The sequence below is a fragment of the Stegostoma tigrinum genome, chromosome 13, assembly GCF_030684315.1.
Source record: "Stegostoma tigrinum isolate sSteTig4 chromosome 13, sSteTig4.hap1, whole genome shotgun sequence".
Classification (NCBI taxonomy): Eukaryota; Metazoa; Chordata; class Chondrichthyes; order Orectolobiformes; family Stegostomatidae; genus Stegostoma; species Stegostoma tigrinum.
Window position 1 is genome coordinate 65,302,418 of NC_081366.1, and position 23,315 is coordinate 65,325,732.

General features: G+C 39.7%; 1 protein-coding gene across 1 annotated transcript in view; it reads left to right on the plus strand.

Moving 5' to 3' along the window:
- Window positions 1-23,315, plus strand: part of LOC125458092 (ran-binding protein 17-like) — a 1,334,110-nt gene that overhangs the window by 1,005,860 nt on the left and 304,935 nt on the right. The window contains exon 19 of the mRNA XM_059650767.1: window positions 12,911-13,014. Within this exon, the coding sequence (XP_059506750.1) occupies window positions 12,911-13,014 (104 nt within the window). The remainder of the gene's footprint in view (window positions 1-12,910; window positions 13,015-23,315) is intronic.

The following is a 23,315-nucleotide window of genomic DNA, read 5'->3' on the forward strand; positions in this document are numbered from 1 at the left end:
TTGCTGACGAGGTTTTTGCTGAGCAGGTGCTGCTTGATAGCACTATTGATGAAATTTTCCTTCACTTTACTGATGATCACGAATAGACTGATCAGGCGATAATTGCCGGGGTTGGATTTGTCCCGCTTTTAATGTACAGTATGTACCTGGGCAATTTTCCACATTATCAGGGTTATTCTCATATTTTCAGTTAAGGTTAAAATCAGATCAACAATGATTTTGTTGAACGGCAGAGCAGGCTCAAAGAGCCAAGTAGCTTACTCTTGTTCCTTGTTTTTATGTTCATATGAGCCTGGAGCCAGCGAACATTTTCTCAGGATATGGGGTAGGCCATTTCAGAATGGGATGAGGAGAAATTTCTTCACTCAGAGGGTGGTGAATCTTTAGAATTGCCTTCCTTTCAGGACTGTTAAAACTCAATCATAGAGCATTCGATAATGATGTAGAAGGATAGAAGAATAGCAAGTCAAAGTGTTGTTGAGATGGATGATCTGCGGTAGTCTAATTGAATGGTGGAGCAAGCTCATCAGACTGAATGGCTACTCCTGTTCTTGTGTTTCTAGATGCAGAAGGAGAGTACTGAATTCCTATCCTATGACATTTGTCACTGAGCTATGCCACAAAAGCTAGATTTCTGTATGGCAGACAAAGAAAGCTAGTTTAGTCCTATGATGAGCAAGCTTAAATAAAAATGGAAGTTGTTTTTACCTTAATAAAATAAGGTCATTGAGAGACAGTGTAATAGAACAATCTGTTTAAATTCTTGTTCTCAGAGATGCTTTTTAAAAATTTTTTTGCAGTGAAGCTGTTACTGGCATTTTATTAAATTGCGTTCGCTTATGAATAAAGAGCCCAATTTGGAACTGTTAGCAAAATGAACATCTACTCTAAGATGCAACATTAGTCTTACATTAATAGATCTTTACTTTAGATAACATTTGGTTTTTGTTCAAGAACCATCTTGCAACTTGTACAGTGTTGTATTTAATTAGGCTCATGTGTCTCATGTTGTGATTTTCTGCAACAGTACACTTGCTTGGCACTGCATACAAATATAATTCATCAAATTGGCACAAAGGCTGTTTTTGGAAACTGCATTTATGTATGTCACCATGAAGTAGAAATTGAAATTACAAAACAAAATGAACCACATTGTGCAAAAATTCTCATTGGTTATAAGTCTAATTGATTCCTCTTAACCTGGCTGCAAACCCTCCAACACATAAACCTCCCACCACTGACACCCAAATCCCCAACTCTGACATCTGACCTGCCCCACAGCCAACCACTTGTTCAGCCAGAAACATAAATATTCAGGGCAGGGTGGGCAATTTAATTATAATCACCAGCCTTCGTAAGGTTCAGAACCAAATTTCTCACAAATCTATTCAATGAGCTTTGTATATTTGTCACCTACTATCCCGGCATCCTGTCAAAGAATTCTTTAATCTTTGACAAGAGTTATGAGCAACTTGTCAATATAATTTATTTCTTAAACTTGACTCGTATGCAGCTATTCACACTTTAACACTCCGATAGAGAGATACTGGATCTTGTTATAGGATACAATAATGTCCTAATTGGGTAAATCGTGAACCTACTGACTTTACAAAGTCATTAATCTTATCATGTTTCACATCCAGTTTCAGTTACATATTTTTCATGATTAGCTTACTCAGCAGCAAGAATATCTCATCTCTACTGTTCTCAATGGAATCACAACTGTTTTAAGTGACCTCAATGTGTTGCCATCCCTGAACCATAGGCAAGTATAACTTCCATGTTTCTTGACCATTCTGAGATCCTTATTACTGAGTGAATCTTAATTACACTTCAACCAATCTGCTCACAAACTGTGAGTATGCAACCACTGTCAAGCGCAGTGCAATTCAATGAAATTTTGACTCCTACACTTAATACCATACTGAAGCTTCTTATAATCAGTGCACTTCCCTCAGATGAAATAATTTTATCATACCCTTCTGAACCTTCAATACCATCTTCTATCAAAAACCCTGTTTGGACAATTCACTGCATAATGGTATTTCAAAGTACATTTGAAACATGATTCCCCAATTCCTGGGATTCTTTGAAATGGGGGCCTACGTTGTAGCAGCACAGAAATTCATACACGACGTGACTCACTGTGTGATAGGTAGGATATATTTTCGACTTGGTAGAATTGCTACTATTAACAACATGAAAGAGATGACTTCACCTATTGCTCAGCCCTTTTGAGATACCTTACTGTTTAGATTAGATTCCCTTCAGTGTGGAAACAGGCCCTTCGGCCCAACAAGTCCACACCGTCTCTTGGAGCATCCCACCCAGACCCATCCCCTGAGAACCCACACAACCCTGAATGCTACGGGTGATTTAGCATGGCCAATCCACCTAACCTGCACATCTTTGGACTGTGGGAGGAAACCAGAGCACCCGGAGGAAACCCACGCAGACACGGGGAGAATGAGCAAACTCCACACAGACAGTCGCCCGAGGCTGGAATTGAACCCGGGTCCCTGGTGCTGTGAGGCTGCAGTGCTAACCACTGAGCCATCGTGCCGCCCTTGAGTGTAATCAGTGACGGGCACTTCTCTTGATTAAAAATGATGGCATTAAGCCTGTTTATGAGTTGTGTGAGAAATGATCTAATGAGGATAATCAGCAAGCCCCGGGATAGTTTTGATATAACGAAAATTTTCTAATCTTCGCCATGACACAACCATCCTCTGCCACCATGTTAATTGAATTCAACCCAGATGGTGAAATAGCATCAAAAAAAGAAGTTGCTGAAAAAGCTCTGTAGGTCTGGCAGCATCTATGAAGAAAAAAAAAATCAGAGGTAATGTTTTGGGCCCGATGACACTTCCTCAGAACAATTTCTAATCTTCACCATGAGGCAACCATCTTCTGCTATCGTGTTAACTGAATTCAACTCAGATGGTGAAATAGCAAACTTGACTCAGATCTTTCTCTTGATATTAGGTTTACTCACAGAAAGCAGCATTACAGATCTCTTATTCTGGCTTTCTCATGCTGATACCTAGTGTATCAGCAAACTTGTTTTCTCCAGCTCTTTATCTTTGACCTTGGTAATATATTTGCAATAATATTAACAGATAGTTTGTAAGAAATCCTGACTGCAGTGTATAGTTATATTACAAATGCACATCGCAATGTGTATATGATATACATTGTAACATATATAGTATATAGCAAATCAAAACCAGATTACATGAATACATGATCTACAGCATATCTAATACCCTTCAAACAAACTGCAATTTATATAACATATTACAAAATCAGACTGAACCATATGTAGTGCATTGCAAATCCATGCTATAGCATATACAATGTATTACTAATTTGAGCTGCAACAGTTTGGAATGTGTGGCTTTTGAGAATGAGTTTGATTAGCTGAATTTCTTTCCATTGGAGTTTAGAAGAGTGAGAGGTGACTTGATTAAAGTTACTTGCTCCAGAAGTGTGCCATAACATCTCTGAAAAGGTTGATTCGAAAATATCTGTATCTTGTATGGCCTTAACAAGGTGGACACAGAAAAGATGTTTCCTCTTATGGACAAGCCTAGAACTAGGGGACGCTTTTAAAATTAAGCATTGTCCTTCTAAAAAAAAGTGATGAAGGAAACTATTTTTTTCAGAGAGTAATGTGACTTTGAAACTCTCTGCCTCAGAAGGTGGTTGCAGTGGGCTCATTAAATATTTTTAAGATGTATGTAGACAGGTTCTCATTGGGCAAGAGAATCAAAGGTTATTGGAGGTAGAGAGGAGTTGGAATTTGGAACTCAAAACAGATCAGCCATGATGTTATTGAATGGTGGAGTAGGATCAAAAGGCTGAATGTTCTACTTTTACCCTATTTCATATGTTTGCATACATTGTTTGCATGCATTGTATATTACACAACTGTACTTCAGTATATATTGAATATCATTAATCCAGGCTGCAATATATTTGGTACATTACAAACCCACACTGTCATGCTATATTTGAGCTTTACAAATTCAGAATGGGTAGCAGTTTGCAAATCCAGATTTCAATACTTGCAGTACAATAGAATCTAAACCCATGGTGTCTATAGTCTGTTACAAATCCAGGCTGCTGATAGTATAGCACATTTCAAATCCAGTCTGTTCATGTAGTGTATTACAAAAGGCATGTCTAATACTGTGAAGTTTATTTGATAGTTTACGTAATAATGAAGGTGCCCAATTGCTTGGAGGACAAAATCAGTTTCTTTGGAACACTAAAGTCACACAAATATTACATATTCAACTTTCGATTTTAGCAGAGCACATTAGTGAGGTGCTAAGACACTCGTGATCAACAGGTGGGATCTAAATGTTGGTAAATAGGTGTCCGCCAAAGTCCATTCTCCTGATAGTTGGCTGAATGTACAGGATTTGCCTTAAAGGGTTACCTCTGTGATCAAATACCCTCTTTTGGCTTGTAATAATTGGCCATTTGGACAAGGTCCTCAACAATGGCCAAGATTTGAGTCATATTCGATAGAGATGAGCCAAAAAGCAAAGCAATTTCAATGATTGCTATAAAAATATTTAAATATATTAAATCAAGTTGAAATTTAAAAATTGTGAACATAGAATTTGTTCTCAGTCTTACATCTTAAACAGTGTAAAGCTAAATATTGTTGCAGCATTTGCTGTTACTGAATCATACATTGTTTTATGAAGCATTTGATGTAACAATTTAAACTTGATTGTTTTGACATCTGTCAAGGTTCATTTACATATCCATGAGAAAGCATTTACTCTGCGGCAGGCAGCTGTGTCTCATTAGATGTCAAGTAAACAAATCATTATAAAACTGTTTTCATTAAGGGAACAATGATTAAAAAAAGTGATTATTACTCATAATTGATTAATTATTACTAAAAGAGACAGTATTGCTTTCATTGACTGATATAGTTTGAATTAAAAGAACAAAATATTAAACCTACGTAACACTACTTTCTCACCTGTCTTCCAAGAATTTCTATGGTGAGCAAGTAAATAGAATTAAAGGGGCTGGCATCTAGTTCATTAAGGAAATAATCATTTATACATGGCTGTACATATGCTAGAATATAACCTTATTTTTAATTTTTAAAAAAGCAAGTGTGTCATGATTACAAATGTAGAATTTGCTAGACTTAATAGAACTTTTTTAGACTTCATCATGTCAGACCAACAGTTTGGTTACGAATTACTGTTTACTCTTTTAACTTGATTAATAATAGATCTGGCTTGGGTTTACATTGCTTTTCTAGATTTGTTGTAGCTGAGCTATATAAGACTTCATCTTATGACTGCACATGCTTGAAGTGAGATCATAAAACTCCCTCTGCTCAACGCGATTTACTCAAAGGATTATGATGTCATTGAATTGGCACAAAAACAAGGAAATCACATTTTTTAACGTAGAAAGAATTATCTTCAAAGTTAGTAACCATCATATAGCTACAGCCAATCATGTAGCATACACAATGTTCCACAATACACAATGAAATAAGGGAAATATACATAAAAAGCCCCAGTATTAATTTAACATCTCACCTGACGACAATTACAAACTATGTGCCTCTACAGAAAGGCCACTGATATTTAGAGGTAAAAATTCTGTTAGTTTAGTGCATTTAATGCGTTATTTTTTTAAGTTGATAGTCATTCAAATAATTTAACATCTCCTCACTTCATACATCATCAAGTAAACTTATCATCCTGTAACAACACACGCAGACTGGTTTCTTCAACAGCTTGGTAAACATGAGAAGTGAGTAGCTGAGACTTGGTGTTCACAGATTTAATACCCACTCAGTGTTGAGTTAACCTAGGAGTCTTAGAATTAACCTCAGGAGAACAGCACTAGGAAGGGATAATTCAAACATAGTCCTCACCTCTTGGCATGATCAAATGATCTTCACTGGAAAATGTAAATATACTAAATTGAGATGAGAAAAGGGCCCATTCAAGTTAGCCCCGCTCCCGCAAACACCACCACTCTCCAAAAACAAGCACTTTTACCCCTCCCCATCTTCCCATTCACACTGCTGAAGGGGCATTTTACTGGGCTGCCGGTACCTAAGAAGCAATGTTTGACAGGTGGGTAGCTGTTTATCCAGTGTTAAGTGATGTGAGGAGAGGTTATCTTACCTAAATAATTGTTCATCCAAGAATGCAATATTTGAAAAGTGACAAGCTTTTCCATCTTCACTATTTCTGCAAATACTTACAGGTCATCCATATATGGAGTTCTTGAGGCATTCAGAACCACAGGGGAGAAAAAAGTGAAGATGATAAAATAAAAAGCTAATTGGCCTTTATCAGGTTGTTAAAATAAAGTATAGAATTCCATTACAAAAATGATCAGAATCTAGTTATAGAGTAACTGTGACCTCACTTACATTTTAACTGGATGTTGGCGGCGCCTGCTCTTGATTACTAAAAGGGTGACAACTTGTCTCAGGATTTTCATCCCCTGAACGTGCTGTGAATTGAAACCATTTGGATAAAAGCACTTAAGGCCATGAGGGAGACTAAATCAGTTTTGTTTGAATTTATAACTGCTAAACCAGCTTTTGCACAGAAAGAAATATGTGAGAATACTGAATTTGAATGTTTTACAGTGCTCAGTTGGTGTGGGAATAAATGGCTGCACTGAGGCAGCAAGAAAAACAGAATTGATGGCACAAGCCTTTCTCATCACAAAAAACAAATTTAAATCACTTAAATTCGCTATAAAATTTATACATGTTAAGGGTCGTATCGATTCATTTCGCAAAACTGTCAATCCCTGATTCAGAAGATTGTGAGTTCACAATCCGCTACAAGTCTTAAACACATTGTTTAGCCTAACACTTAAAAATAGTTGCGAGAGAGGACCATCTTTTGAATCTGTCATTAAATCTGAAAACTGTTGATATTAAAGACCACCAGAGGACAGAAGGTTATTCCAATCTGCTGGCCTGTATTCCTCCTTCACACAATTATAGCAGGAAAATTGCTAACTATTCATTCATGGCTGGACACAAAATATCTTGATTTGTCTGTACGGTTCTTGTCTCTATATTATATTTATATATGCTGCATAATGTAATGTAGTCATTTAATGTTTGTAAAAGCACTGGAGAAGGTGCAAAGAAAATTACAAAAATTATACAAGAGCTGGAAGGAGATACTGAGGCCTTTATTCTCAAAAAAGAATAGTTAACTTGACAGATGCTTTTAAAGTTTTAAAGGAGTTTGATAGTGTAGATGTAAAGAGGATGTTTTCCCTTTTGGGACTGTTAATGTAAAATAAACACAAGTAGTCAAATGAGGAACTGCAGAATAATTCATTATTGGAAGCATAGTTAAAGTATGAAACATGCCTACCACAAGGAACAATTGGAGCAAATGTTTATCTCTCAATCAACAATTCAATAACAGACTATCTTGATATTATCACATTTCTGTTTGTAGGAGCTTGTGTCTGTAAATTGATTGTTGTTTCCTACACCAATGCCATGAATACAATTCAAAATTACTGCATTGGCGAGAAAGCACTTTGCGATGTCCCCTGGCCTTGAAAGTTGCTACATAAGTGCAAGTCTGCCTTTTCTTGGGAGATATGGTAAAGCTCTTTATGATGCACATGATGTCTTTCTGAAAGACATAGTTTTGTCATGAACCTTTCAATATTAAGTCTAAAGATAAAAAATTGCAAATATACAATAAGCCGCGATAAGATAGCTAACAGTGACATGATAGGCACAATGATCTGTTTCAATGGAGAACAAATCTATTTTTAGGTGAAGTTTTACTGTTAAAGTTTCAAAACGCTGACCTAATTTTCTGTTGCTGAAAGGTTCACAGACCTGCTCTGCATTTTCATCTTTTGCTATTTCCACTTGGGATAAGTTTGTACTTGCAGTCCTTAGTTTTGTTCTTGCATGTAAGCAGACAATACCACGTGAAGATTTAAACTCAGCTTCAGAATTGTAACATGGTGCCAGGTCCCAAAGACTATTACCCAGCTAATCAAAATACTCTATTTTAGTTAACATAATGGAACTTCAAGCCTTCACACTGATACTTACAATTTACTTACTTTTACCTTTATCATTTCAGCAGCAACCAAATTAATTTCTATTAAGTGCTACTTCTTGAAAAGAGTAGAAAGGAATATAAAATTAAGATTTTGTTTTGAATACAACCTTTATATCAAAATTTACTGATTAGAGGATGCAAAATTCACCACTTATGCTTTCTTATAGTGTTGAAGCATTTCTTCATAAATGTAAGGGTAACGTTCTGTGAAACTGCGCTACTCCACTTCCTCATTACTATTTTTGCCATGGTCCTGTTCCACATATGCCAATAAACGTCAACTTGTCCATGTGACCATTCTTCATCTCGGTAAAGATGGGTTGTAAATATCAAAAACTCTTCAACCTTAAACAACATTTCAACCATATACCAATTCCTAGTCCTGCCTAATCTTGGCACTTTTAATGAAATATTGAGCAGTGATTATTAGATCCTGTCTTAGAATCATAGAACATTTCAGTACAGGGATAATTACTTAAATATTAGATCTTTCCACCCAAGCCCCATTCTGGCCCCAATTGCTTGATCACCTCCCGTTTCTTTTTTATTCATGCTTTTCAAGCACTTGAAAGTGTTGCTTTCCTTTTTTTTCCAAAATAAGAGTTTGTGACAGAGAATTTAACATTCTGCACATTATTGGTGTAAGCTATTTTCTCTATCCTCCTTCAATTCCATTTAAGTTTCTTTTACATTTGGGGCAATTATGGTTGTCTCAATTCGCTGTGGAAACAATCCACAATAATTTTACATCATTGCAGTCTTGAAGGTTGTGTGAAATAACTTCTTAAACATCTCAGCTGTGGTCAAAATAACCTCAACATTTGAAACATTTTTCATTGATGCAATGATAACATTCTGTGAATCTGTGTAACTCCATTTCCATTTCTGTTATATTACATCTACTGTGGAGTGCAGGAAACCAAACTCAACAGCCTTGCCACATTTCTTCCACAACTTTCCCTTCTAGCATCATTAATGTTTTTAACACAAATGCAGGTCTGCATCTGTGCCTTTGCCTGCTTTCTGTTACAGCAATATTGCATGACTTGCACTGTTCCACCTGTGCTCGTAACCCTCTGTCGTATTTCAAATGTTTATCCAAATGAATTGTTACAATGGCCTCTTTCTCACTCACTCCTTGTGACAGAGTATCAGGGTTTGCTAATGAAAAGATTATGGGAAGGCTAGTCAAAAGAAAGATGAGAAATTTATACACAAAAGTTGTAGATAAGCTAGTTCAGTGAATGAAGGATGCTGTGAATTGATGGAGTACATCCGAGGATCCTGGGAGAAACAGGGTAGAAATGAAGCAGCCCAAGAAGCTTCAAGATTCCATTGAACGTCGTTATGTCCTGGAGTACTAAAGATTCAATAGTTTAATGCCCATCTCACCTATGGTTTGGGAAGACTTAGAAGAAGAAATTGCTAGTCATAGTCCACAGATCCATCAGGAGATGGGTACAGTTGTGCAGACTTTGCCAAAATTTAAAGAGAATGATATGGAAACAATTTTTATACCATCTAAGAAAATAGCAAGCCATATGAGGTGACCGAAAGTAAATTGGAACTTGCACACACGAACTACATGAAGCACAAGAGATGAATGTGAACTTGTCAGAGGAACGTTTCAGGGATCATGAAAAGGTGAAAAGGACTATTCTAAGCACATGTGAGTCAGTCCCCAAAGTATACAGGCAAAGATCACAGACCAGAGGATGTAGGAGCAGAATTAAGTCATTCAGCTCATCAATTTTGCCCTGCCATTCAATCAAGACTGATTTGTTTTTCACGCCCATTCTCCTGCCTTCTCCCTGTAGCCCTTGATCCCCTTATCAGTCAAGAACCTTCTATTTTTGTCTTAAAAACACTCAGTCACTTCCCCTTTATAGCCTTCTGTACCAATTGGTTCCACAGATTCGCCACCCACTGGCTGAAGATATTCCTTCTAATCTCAATTCCAAAGGGTTGTGCCTTCACTCTGAGGATGTTCCCTTGGGTCCTAGACCCTCCTACTAGTGAAAACATCTTTTCTACATCCACTCTATACACGGCTCTCAGCATTCTGCCAGTTTCAATCAATCCCTCCTCATTCTTCTAAACTCCATCAAGTATAGACCCAGAGACTTCAACCGCTTCTCATATAACAAGCCCTTCATCCCTGGGAGCATTCTTGTAAGCTTCCTGTGACTCCCCTCCAAGGCCAGAGTGTCATTCCTTAGATCCAGGGCTCAAAACTGCTGACAATATTCCAAATACAGTCTGACCTTTTACAGCCTCAGCAGTACACTTCTGTTCTTTTGTCCTGTTGAAAACTAACATTACATTTACCTTCCTACCTGCCAACCAACCCTGGCTGTTAACCGCAAGAAAATTCTAAATTAGGGTTCCCACATCCTTTTGTGATTCAGATTTCTAAAACGTTTCGCTGTTTAGAAAATAGTCTATGCCTCTATTATTCCACTAAAGTACATAAACTCACACTTTCCCACATTGTATTCCATCTGACACTTCTTTGTGCACTCACCTAGCCTGTCCAAATCCATCTGCAGCCTCCCTGCTTCCTCAAAACTACCCGTCCCTCATCTATCTTTCTTTATGTCATTTGAAAACTTAGCAACAATAACCTTAGTTCTTTAGTCCAGGTTGTTAATGTATAATAGCTGTAGTCCAAAAAGGACCTTTGTGAATACCACTAGTCACCAGCAGCCATCTTGAAAAAGACTCCATTTTCCCTACTCTGCCTGTTAAAGCTATCCAAGCCAGTGTCTTGTGCCGAACACCATGTGCTCTTCACTGATTTAGCAGCCTCCTATGCAGCACTTTGTCAAGGCCTTCTGGAAATTCAAATAAATCACAGTCACTGGCTCTCCTTTGTCTAATTTGCTCATTACCTCCTCAAATTTCAGAACTTACGGAAACAGTAAACTTAAACTTAAATAACTTAAAGTGAGTTTGAGACAGTAAAACAAAGTAATTTTTAATAGATGGATAAGCCCTTAACAGCTGATATTACTTAACGATTCTCTCAGGGAAGTTATTATTTTAGAAACATTTAACATTTCCTTACCTTCTGTAATCAGAGCTCATTTAGAAGACAAAAGGTCAGCAACAAGACAAGCAGCTACAATGGATGATGACTGTGAACTGACCCATAAACCTTTTTCTATCACCCTCAGAAATTTGAGAAGATAAAAAGTGGAGAACATACAAACTCCACACACAGTCACCCAAAGCTAGATTCAGACCTGGGTCCCTGGCTCTCAGGTAGCAGTATTAGCCACTGAGCCACCATGCTGCTGAAGTAGCCTTTCACTGGGGAGCAAACCTGGCCAGGTGATCAAAATTTCAGAAGGAGAGCAGTTTGGGAATAGTGATCATAATTCCATGAGTTTTAAGATAGTTAGGACTAAGAATAAGACTTGGTAGAATCATACAATCCCTACAGTGTGAAGCAGACCATTTGGACCATCAAGCCACAATGATCCTCCAAAGCATCCACCCAGACCCACCCCTCTACTCATTCCCTATAACCTCGCATTTCCCATGGGGAATCCAGCTGTACATTCCTGGATACTATGTACAATTTAGCATGGCCAATCCACATAACCTGTACTTGTTTGGACTGTGCGACAAAACCAAAGCACCTGGAGGAAACACATATAGACATGGAGAGATTCATGTAAATTCCACACAGATCGTCACCTAAGGCTGGAATCAACCCTGGGCCCTAGCATTCTGAGGCAGCAGTGCTAGCCACTGTGCCAACTCATTCTAAGTGATAGTGCTGGGAAGGCTAATTACAACAATATTAGGCAGGAACTGAAGAAATTAGATTGGGGGTGGCTATTTGAGAACAAATCTATATCTGACAAGTGGGAGTGTTTTAAAGATCAATTGACCAGCGTTCAGGGCTAGCATGTTCCTGTGAGTATAAGGATGGCAAAATTCATGGAACCTGAGATAACAAGGGATATTGAAAGCTTTGTCAAAAAGAGAAAGGAAGTATGTGTAAAGTTTAGGAAACTGAAATCAAACAAGGCCCTCAAGGAGTGTAAAGGAAGCAAGAAAAGAAGAAATTGGGAGGGCTAGAAAAGGCAATGAATGTCCTTGGTAAGTAGGATTAAGGAGAATCCCAAATCATTTTGTACATATGTTAGGAGCAACTAAAGAAAGGGTAGGTCCATTCAAGGACATAAAAGAGAACTTATATGTGGAGTCAGAGGAAGTGTATGAGGTCCTTAATGAGCACTTTGCATCAGAATTCACCAAAGAGAATGACATGGATGATGGTAAAGTATTGTTGGGGGAATGTTGATATAAGGCAGAGCAGTAGTTGGAAGTCTTGATAAACATTAAGGTGGATAAGTCCCCAGAGCCTGAAAGGATCTATGGAATCCCTACATTGCAGAAAGAGGCCATTCAGCCTATCAAGTCTGTACCAACACTCTGAAGAGCTTCCTACCCACCCCACGTGACGCTATTTGTACGAATAAGCAGGAGTCTAATAATGAAAGGATTGGGTTATCTAGAACAATGAGTATGATTGACAGTAAGATTTGTAGGATAGAAATCAGGAATAGTATTGATATTTATATTGATAGTGTGGAATGCACTGATAGTTTTGTTTCAGTCATTAACTCTTGTCAATCTTTTGGACTGTGGCAACATCTAGAGCTGCCTTCATGCTGATGGGATGCAAAACTGCAAGGTTAACTATGGACTGAATAGAGTGGTGTGAAGCTTGAGTTCACTTCTTTCTTATTTTATTGTGAAAACTTTTTTTTAATTTTACACATAAGGTGAGGATGAAGATGAATTTGAGTTGTTCATGATGCCACTAACTACAACATTTGAAAATCTGACGCATCTTTTCAATAGCAATTTCAAGCAAGACAAGGCCAAGGTATGTTTGTCTTCATTATTTATTGGGCAATATAAGATGGAATCTTTGAATTGCTACATTAATTGTCATTGCTATTTTAAAATATTTCATATGTTGCAGCCGTTTAAAGGTTACAATGACTTCTGTTGTATGAACCACTTGAGCAATAATAAGTTATGTGTACATGTTATGACGTCAGGTCTCCAGAGGCAATGAGAGTCGTGTTAATGTGTATGCTATGTGCAAAAGCCAGCAAACCATTAAAGTATGCAAATGGTAATTAACTTTGCATTTGAGCCAGCATTCTGGTTTTAACAGCCAAAGCATAGGTTCAAGAGCTGCCTGCATCTCTTCTCTGGTGAAACTTATGGGTTTGGAAAGCTTTCAACTGCTGAAAATGAAGACTGCAATTATGTCTAGGTGAGCACTTTTTCTGAGTGTGTTATTATTCCTACGTTCCATGTAATTTTCAGTATCTATCCTGTCGCCTTGATCTGCACTTCTCTGATTCAATCAATCCTGGAATATCTGCTATCTGCCTTCACTGCAACTTGAAAGCAGTTCAGGCAGCTCCACCTTGCACTTATGAGAATTATAACAGGAGGAGGACCAGTAGCTAAAGGAGCAGCAAAAACAACTTCCTCCTCCTCAGCCACTTGCCACTAGAAATAGCAGAGGGGATGGACGCAGCAATCCACCTCAGAGGACGCAAGTCCAGAAAGCAGTGTCTGTAGGTAGAGATCAGCTCTCTCAATATATGTGAGCGTTAGTTTCTCTGGAAACGGGCTTTAATGACACCAAGGTTGAAATCTGCATCCTCCTGTAGCAAGACCTCCTTCTTACTGAGCCAGGAGGACAAACGTTGGCATTGACTGTCAATGTGGCCATCACTGTACGCTGTCCTTCTCTGGCCCTCTGCTTCCCCATGAAGTTATGTACTTTCTACTGGAAGGACAGAAAGCATAGAGTTGTGTTTGTGACAAAAAGGCTTGGGTGGAAGGTGAGAAGGTCAGCACGAATAAGCAGTGATGTATAGATGCAAACTGACAGGAGGATGAATATGATATTGACTGTTTAGATGCGGATACAAGGTAGTACATAGGAATATATGATTTAGGTGCAGGAGTAGGTCATTCGGTCATTTGAAGCAGCTGTACCAGTCAGTAAGGTTCTGGCTGATCTGGTTGTGGTCTCAATTCCATCTTCCTGTCTGCCTCCCATACCCTTGTTTCCTTGTCTTTTGGAAATCTGTCAATTCAGGTTTAAGTAATTTCAATGATGCAGCCTCCATTGCTTTCTGGAGAAGAGATTTCACATCCTAATAATTTGCTGTAAATTCTGTTCTGCAGAATTTCTTCTCCTGTCCTTATTCTTGAATAGTGTCCTCTGGTTCCAACCTCTCCCAAACGAGAGAATATAACAGTAGCATACAATATGTCAGAGGCCGTTTGACCCATTGAACCTATCCTGCAAAAAATGCACTACTGCCTACACTAGTCCCACATTCCCTCACTCGGCCCATAGCCTTCAAAAATAAAAAGGGAAAATAGACAGAATGGGAAAGATTAATAAAATGTAGAGGGTAGTATTAGGCAGGTGAAAACTAAGATGCAAAGTGGTAGACTGGGACAGAAAGGTAGATAATGATGGGTAGAAAGGAAATTAAATATGCAACATTTTGTACAGGACAGGTTGAGACCGTAGGAAGGTGTTCAACAAAGAACTAGCAAATTATAAGGTTATGGGAGACAAAATGTGCAGATGAAGAAAATACTAAAAATGAGAAAATTATTAAAGAGGCATCTTTGGACATGTGATAAGTGATCAGCATGTTTTTTTTTTCTGTGTTATGTGCGCAAGATGTTAAGATTGGGGCTGAAGGCGTTAAATATGGGATTATATGTGAAACAACTGCCAATGGCAAAATGAAATAATTCAGAGAATGCATTACAGATTTAAGATTGAAAAGAGTAGGAACAGGAAAAGGCCATTTGGCCTCTCAAACTTGATCTGCCGTTCAGTAGGATCATGCCTGATCTAACATTCCTCACATTCATTTTCCTGGTCTTTAGTTATAACTCTTGATTCTCCTACTTATCAAGAATCTATCATGGCCTTAAGTTTACATAAAGACTGTACCTCCACAGCTTTCTGTGTTAAGGAGTTCTGAAGATACTGAATCCTTTAAGAGAAGAAATGCCTCCTCATCCCATCTTTTAATTCTGAGACAATGTTGTTTGGTTCTAAACTCTCCCATGACAGGAAACGTCTCTCAGCAGTTACCCTGTCTAGCCCCTTAAGAAATCAATAATCCTGTCCTCCAGTGACAAAATCTTTCTTTGAATAAGGGGGCTAAAACTGCTCAGAGTACTCCAGATGTGATCTTATCAGCAATTTGTACAGTTGCAATTAAACTTACCTACCCTTATACTCCATCCACTTTGAAATAAGGGCCAACATTCCATTACCCTTCCTAATTACTTACTGCACCTGTGTACTAGCTTTCTGTGTATCTTAAGATGGCAGGAGACAGATCCAATTGTATTATATAGGTTAAAATGAAAGAATATTTACTAATTAAACAGGGACTGGACTTTTAGTCCCTGCTGGCGCCAACCTTGGATGTATGTAGGAACCTATAATGGCAGCACAATGGCTCAGTGGTTAGCACTGCCGCCTTACAGTGCTAGGGACCCAGGTTTAAATACAGCTTTGGGTGAGTCTGTGTGGAGTTTGCAAATTCCCCCATGTCTGCGTGGGCCTCCTCCGGGTTCTCCAGTTTCCTTCCATAGTCTAAAGATGTGCAGTGTAGCTGGATCGGCCGTCCTAAATTATCATAGCGTCCAGGGATGTGCAGGGTAGACGGGCATGTAGTTGCATAGGAAATGCAGGGTTACAGAGATTGGATGGGCCTGGGTGGGATGTTCTTCAGAAGATCATTGTGAACTCAATGGGCCAAACGGCCTGCTTCCACACAGTATGGATTCATCCTGACTCTGGACGTGAGATTGGATGATAGCAGGGCTGCCTGCTAACATAACGTGGGTAATTGATAAGACTTGTTAAAAACAAAATTGACACTAGCTAAATGAGACTAATCGGTATTTTCCAGCCACCTTTGAGATTCCTGCAGATGATGTACTTGAAGATATCCTCTTGAAGGCAGGTTGGGTTGTAGCTAGCACTTGAGGCCAGCCTAGAGGCTGTCTGAACAAGAGCAGCCATCCTTTTAACGGTTCAACATCCCTATTATCTCTGATAGTGGTGGGTTAACTTCAAAATGCAATTTTTGATTTGCTGGTGCCCCATCTTGAAACACTTGCTGTTTCAATTACTTGAGAAGTCGTTAGCTCCATTTGCTGAATGGCTGATTTACAATGCAGAGAGACATCAACAGAGTGGGTTCAATTTCTGTACTGGCTGAGGTTACCATGAAGGCCCTGCTTTCTCAACCTCTCCCCTCATCTGAGGCGTGTTAACCCTCAGGTTAAACTCCTCACGACTCATCCCTCAATTGAGAGAGTAGCTTATGGTCTACAATCAGCACTGCCTTTCAAGCTGGAAAGCCTTTCATAGATTGTCTGTCCTTGACAGCCACAACACCATCCTTAATTGGACAACAAGGCTATCTCCAGGCAAATCAAGAGGGTGCCCCAGTGAAAAGCCCAATGAGTGTCTCATTCATCATGACCAATTCAGCATCTACCAACTGTCACAAATTTCCCTTTATGTGAAGGGAGAATCCAGTTACAGGTCTGAATCCTCCACTTGTGTTTCAAAAATGCAGTTAAATTAAGTGGGAAGAAACCTGACTGCACGGCTGCTTTGTAATTCTGAATGATTTTTATATTCTACTTGGACTCTGTCTAAACACAGCTGCATTAATACATTCACAATGGGATTTCATGATCATTATTCAGAATTCTTGTTCGGTTTGATATCAAATATCCTTTTTATGCAAAATTTCCCAGCAAATGATAATTAACTTATTTTTATTTCTCACTGAGAAAAGGTTGTAATTACCTCAGGAACATTATTTGCTTTAGGAAGTGCTTCCTGAATCTATGTTACCATCTCTCATACCCCTGCAGACAGTGTTGGCTGGTCTTGCCCTCCAAAGTCATCTTAGAGCTTTTTTCTTTTGTTTTAGTATGTGTGCATTTTACTGAAGGAGATTAATTTTTCACAGCGATTTAAATTAAGACAATGTTCATAAATTCAGCCCTTTTTTCTGAATATTGTTTTGAATAAACATATAATTTTGCTACATATCAAAATACTGCTTTTAAAACAATGTTAAAACAATAAAAGCTTGTCTTCAAACTCCAGCTCCAGGGTCACTTACTTTTCTGGAGCTCAATCTGAACTCCCAAAACCAATGTCTCACAGCATACTGCATGGTCAGTGGCTGCGCACACTCCCATCACAAACATTGTCATCTGACGTAGAACATAGAACAGTACATCACAGTACAGGCCGTTTGGCCCACGACATTGTGCCGACCTATTAACCTACTAAGGTCAAACTACTCTGCATACCCTACATTTTACTATCCTGCATGTGCCTATCCAAGAGTCGCTTAAAAGTCTCTAAAGTATCGACTCCATTACCACTGCCAGCAGTGCATTCCACAACTCTTTGTGTAAAGAACCTATCTCTGACATCTCCCCTATACCTTCCTCCAATCACTTTAAAATTATGCCCCCTTGTAATAGTCATTTTTGCTCTGGGAAAAAGTCTCTGACTATCCACTCTATCTATGCCTCTCATCATCTTATACAACTCTATCAAGTCGTCTCTCATCCTTCTTTGCTCCAATGAAAAAAGCCCTACCTCCCTCAAACTTACCTCAAAAGACCTGCCCTCCTTTCCAGGCAGGTTCCTGGTAAATCTCCTCTGCACCCTCTCCAAAGCTTCCACATTTTTCCTCTAATAAGGTGACCAGAACTGAACACACTATTCCAAGTGTGGTCTAACCAGAGTTTTATAGAGCTGCAACATAACCTTGTGACTCTTAAACTTAATTCCCCTGCCAATGGAAGCCAACACACCATATGCCTTCTTTACGACCCTGCCAACTCGGGTCGCAACTTTGAGGGATCTATGGACATGGACCCCAAGATCCCTCTGTTCCTCCACACTGCCGGGAGTCCTGCCATTCAGACATTTGCCAGCCTGTCTGCATCATATGGCTTTTCATCAATATTCACTTTTTACACTTACTCTATGCCTGTGCACAATAATAATTAACTTTGGAGTGCATTGGCACAATTTATTATAACGCTCCTGCACTAGATTGACACCCAGCTCACACACTGGTCCAGGCTGTATCTCAGGGCTATTTACTTGGTCTCTTAGCACCCACTCTCTTCCCGCCTGTCTGAGTGATCACAGCATCCCTAGCTTCCTTGGTTTGCTTTGCCTTTCAGATGCACTTTAAAGATTTGCAATAATTTTGCCTTGCCTTGTAGATTATGATGCACAAATCCGGACTGCTTGTCAGACAAGGCACCCAGACGTGCACTCCATTGCACTTGTCACCACCAGCAAGGTGAAGTAGGAATGAGGAACCTGGACCTCACTCCAGATGCCCTTTCTCAAAAGGAGGATATTTTGCTGAACACCATAGTCCAATGTCAATTTCACACCTGCACCGTATGCTAGCTGCGTATGTGCTGATCCCATTTCATGTGCATCAAGCAAGTGAACTTGTTTCAAAGTCTAAGGAGAATGGACCTCAGTGAAGGCCAAGAAGATGACCTTCAGGCAGAGGATACTGGGCACAGGAAATCAAGAGAAGCTTCCAGCATCAGTCAAGGAATCTGGACACTGGCAGCTGGTTGAGGTGGTGAGAGCCACTACATCTGCATTCTGGGTAGTGGGCTACGGTCAACCATGTGGCCCAGTGCACTAGCCTGGGGATTTCTGGGAGAATGGTTTTGGAGCTGCACAGAGATCAGTCAGTGGTCTGGTCACTCAGTTCAAGGCTGACTGGCTATCTGATAGGACACAGGCTATTGTTAGTCTTAGAGGTTCATCCACAAAAAGCCAAGGTGGGGTGGGGGTGGATTATCATGGACCAATGCTCTGGGAGGGTGGCTGGCAAATTCAATTGGGGAAATTGCAGGGAGCATGCTGGGATGCTGTAAATCTCCAGTAGTAAAGTTGGGAGACAACTCAACATAGAAGAGGGAGGGATAGACCATGGGAGGGAAAGAGGTGGTGTCAGAAGTGGGAAATCATTGACTGTAAGTAGTTCTCTGGCTTCTGTGAGAGAGACAGTGCACTACTCAACCTAGCTTGTTGTGCCTGAGGTTGGTGGAATAAAGAGGTCAGATGAAGTCTTGGATAGATGAATTGGTTGGGGACTTGGAGATCTGCAAAGCCTGTGAGGTTAACAGGGAGGGCTATCAGAAAAGGATAGTTTATATTGGGAACTCACCGAGATAAAGAGGCTGAGCGTAAGATTCACCATTTGTGGAACAACTGCTATTGTCTTCCATCTTGCTGCATTTAAAGTGCCCAATGGAGATGAAGATTGCTGCAAACATACCCAAAGTAAATGGGTAAGTGATGTGAAGAAGGGGGATTCAATTTCGAGTGGCGTGCAGCCGAATTCCTTGCCCCAAACATATCATGCAAAATAACTGATGAATCCCACTAATGCTTTGATTTAGTAACTATGTTTGTCTACCCAGAAAGATGGACCCTAGTTGCCAAAGTAGCTGTCAATGCTGTTTATGCATCACCAAGAGGTGCTTACTTCACACCTTGGAGCACTGAACTTGTAGCATCAAGGATGAGTGAATACTAAATCTTCCCTCTTGTAGTTGTAACTAGAAGAAACTCACGCACAGCTGAAGGTCAAAAGTCAACATATTTTTACAAAATAGAAACTCATTTACATTGACATCTCAGTGCATTTCCAGGTTCCAGAGTTGGGGTGGAGTGAGCTTGCCCTACCTTGGCCCTGGTTAACCTTGGTGTTTAGTATACCAACCCTAGGAATGTTTTTGTCCAGTGGGCCCAGACATGCTGAATGTGTCCTACCCAGAGACAGATGTGCCCTTATCGGTTTGCACTCCTACAAGGCTGAGGCTGACAGGATGGGTGGATGTGCAAAACCTAGCTACTTTTGGAGAAATATTCTCACTTACCTGTACAGCTGCACAACCAGTCAGAGGTTCTTTGTTTGCTGATTAGGATGCCTACGCATTTGCTCCTGCTTCTGGAAATTGCTGCCACACATGGACCTTGGAGGTCCTTGCAGCAGAAAAAATAAGTAGAAGGAACATTGTTCTGGAGTGTCCTAAGAGGCTTGTGTGTGGTTCCTACTCCAACTGGGTCCGTAATGGCAGCATCATGTCTCCTTTTGAGAAGGGAACCTGGACTGAGGCCCAGGTTCCTCATTCCTGTTTCATCTTGATTTTGGTGACTAGAGCAATGACAAGAACAGGTCTGTGTGCATATTCAGCAGGTTCTGAAACTGCTGGACATTCAGCCACCAACCTGTTCAAAGAGATAGCAAGTCATTCACATGCCAGGGACAGCAAAGGTCTCAATGGAATTGCGGCAGTCCTTCAACTTCTATGCCGGGTTGTCCACTACCCTTGGCAAACCTACCAACTACTCCTGAGTTTAACTGGGCATTGTCAGAAGTTCCTGATTGTGAATACCACTAGATCCTTTCCTTTAGCAGTTGAGCAGGTTCCTGGTCTCTAGTAGCTTTCTGTAGAAGGGTCCCGACCCAAAATATAAACTTTCGTGCTCCTCTGATACTGTCTGGCCTGCTGTGTTCCTCCAGCTCCACACCGTGTTATCTTCTGGTTTCTGGTAGTCCTCTGAGTTTCTTTCTTTCATTTCTTTCTCAGCCAGCTGATGAACCATGGCAATGAAGTGCTCACCAGCAAGTGCTCCCGATTCTAATGTCAAAATAAAATACTTACCAATGTGTCAGTATCTCAGTGGGTCCAGGAGGCAACCTTGCTTTATTCCTCAAAGGGGCAGAGGCATGTCTTTAGTCGAGGCCGTTTAACACAGTCACCACAGACATCCCCTGCTGGTATCTGGTGGAGACAAAAGAGAGAAATGTTCTAACCGAGGGTTAAAAGTTGTGGCATGTAACAGTAAATTCACACTGGAGGTAATCGGAGAGTAGCACAACAACTAACAATGCTTCTTTCTGTGTTGCTGGGACATGGATGTTTCCACATCTCCACAAGTCTGGTCTCAATTTTCGCCTGCAAGGTGCAAGATCCTCTCCTCATAGGGAGTGAGGAGCTAAATATCCAGCAACTGACCATCTGTCTGTTTATGTTGGGGATTCATGAGCCATTTTATCCTGCAATGAGAGAAAAGGAGGGATTGAGTGAGGTGAAAGTGGGTGGCAAAGCTGTTAAGTGCTGGTTCAGAATGGGTAAGAGGTGGTGAGATGTCCTGAGTGAGTGAATAGGAAGCACAAGGGAGGCTGGGGGAAGTGAGAGCGAGTGAAAATAGATACTGAGGCAGTATTGAGTATGGAACAGCATGAGCGTAGGTGGGAAGTGAGTGCAGTAGCAGAGAAAAAGTTATTGTGAGGTCACGGAAAGCAGATGGTGGCACTTACCCTGGTGGAATGAGGAAGGTGACTGATTATTTTCCTGCATTGCTCAGTGAGTTGCTGGACCCATAGACACTGCACTCCCCAGCTAGTGAACCCAGACCAGGTTGGCAGATGTGATGTCATGGCATCCTTTGCCAGTGGAGGAAAAGGAGTAAGTCCTCTATACCACTCCGTTAACCTCGATCTCTCTCTGCAAAGCAGGATACCAATTTCCTTTTGTCTGGTGCAAATGTCTAAACTGCAGCCTCTTGACCAGAGGACATCAACTTAAGATAATTAGCAAAGAACCGTAGACAACATGAAGAAAGTTCTTTTTATGCAACAAGTGGTTGGAATGCGTTGCCTGCGATTGTGCTGTGGCAGGTTTAATTGTGCCTTTTAAAGAAGAATTAGATCATTATTTGAAGACAAAAATATTTCAGGGCGATAGTGGAAAAAAATAGGGGTGTGGATCTTACTGAACAGTTCTTACAAAGAGCTGACATGGAAGTGATTAACAAAATAGCTTTCTTCTGAGCCGCAGCTGTTCTCTTTCCGTAGGTAAAAGTACACTTCTAAGCTGCGGTAAGATTTGTGTAGGTTTCCAAGCTTCCAATGGAGATGCTCATCCGAAATACCAATCACTCACAAATTTGCGTGTTAATTGTGTCCAGTAATTCAACTGTGCTGTTTTCAGAAGGGTAACCACTGTCCTTCGTTATAAGCTAATAATTTTGCAAATTTGGCAGAGTTACCTGATAAACTCTTTCATTTGGCCATGCTGGATTCTCTCCAACTACCCTTTTAGGGAAAAGATGCCTGTGTTAAAATGCCCCATAAGCTGAAAGGTCATGTCAGCATCCTTACAATGAAGTGTAATAAGATTACTTAACATAAAACTACAAGTGCTGATTTGCATATAAATTAATTTGCCTTGTTTACCCCTGGTCCTGTGTATCATTATTAGATGCTCAATCTATTAATAATGGAGTGGAAACATAAGAGCAGAGAAAATATAAAATCTTGCAATATATTTTGAGTATTTTTTGTTTAAAAATGAATTCAATATTCTATGTTACTTATGCATTGATTCTGAAATTGTTTAAAAGGAGTGTTCTTATGATTACATCTCCAGCATATATTAGTAAGATGAATATGATTATTTTGAAAGCTGAACTGACAGTAACGTAACAGAAATAAGATAATAAATTACATTTTAAAAATATCTGAAGGCCTTTGGGGTATGTATGAATGGTAATTGGAGTGAATAATTCAAATCCTGGGGAACACAGGTTAAAAATGAGAACATTAGGAGTACGAAGGCAAGTCAGATGGAGCTTCTCACCAAGGCAGTAATAGAACGCTGAATAAATTATCAAGGAATTTTATTGAAGTGGACAATGTAAACATATTGAAGAGGCAATTAGATAACGTTTGTAAAAAGAGATGAAGAGAGAGAATGAAATAGTGCAACTGTGAAAGGTTCAGACTTGTTTGGTTGGTTGGCCTTTTCCTCTTCCCTATATTTGTTTTAAAAAGACAACAGAATTTTGTATTTGTACCAGTATCTTTAAACTTTAAGACAAATGAGCTCCGTTTTGCTCTCTTTTGTGAGGGTTGGTGGGTGTGGAAAATCAAGTGATGATTCACAATGTGCCATCCTAACATTATAAATTTACAGGAATATAACAAACGATTAAACTCTAACACTGCAAGAATGCATGTAACATCAACTAGCATA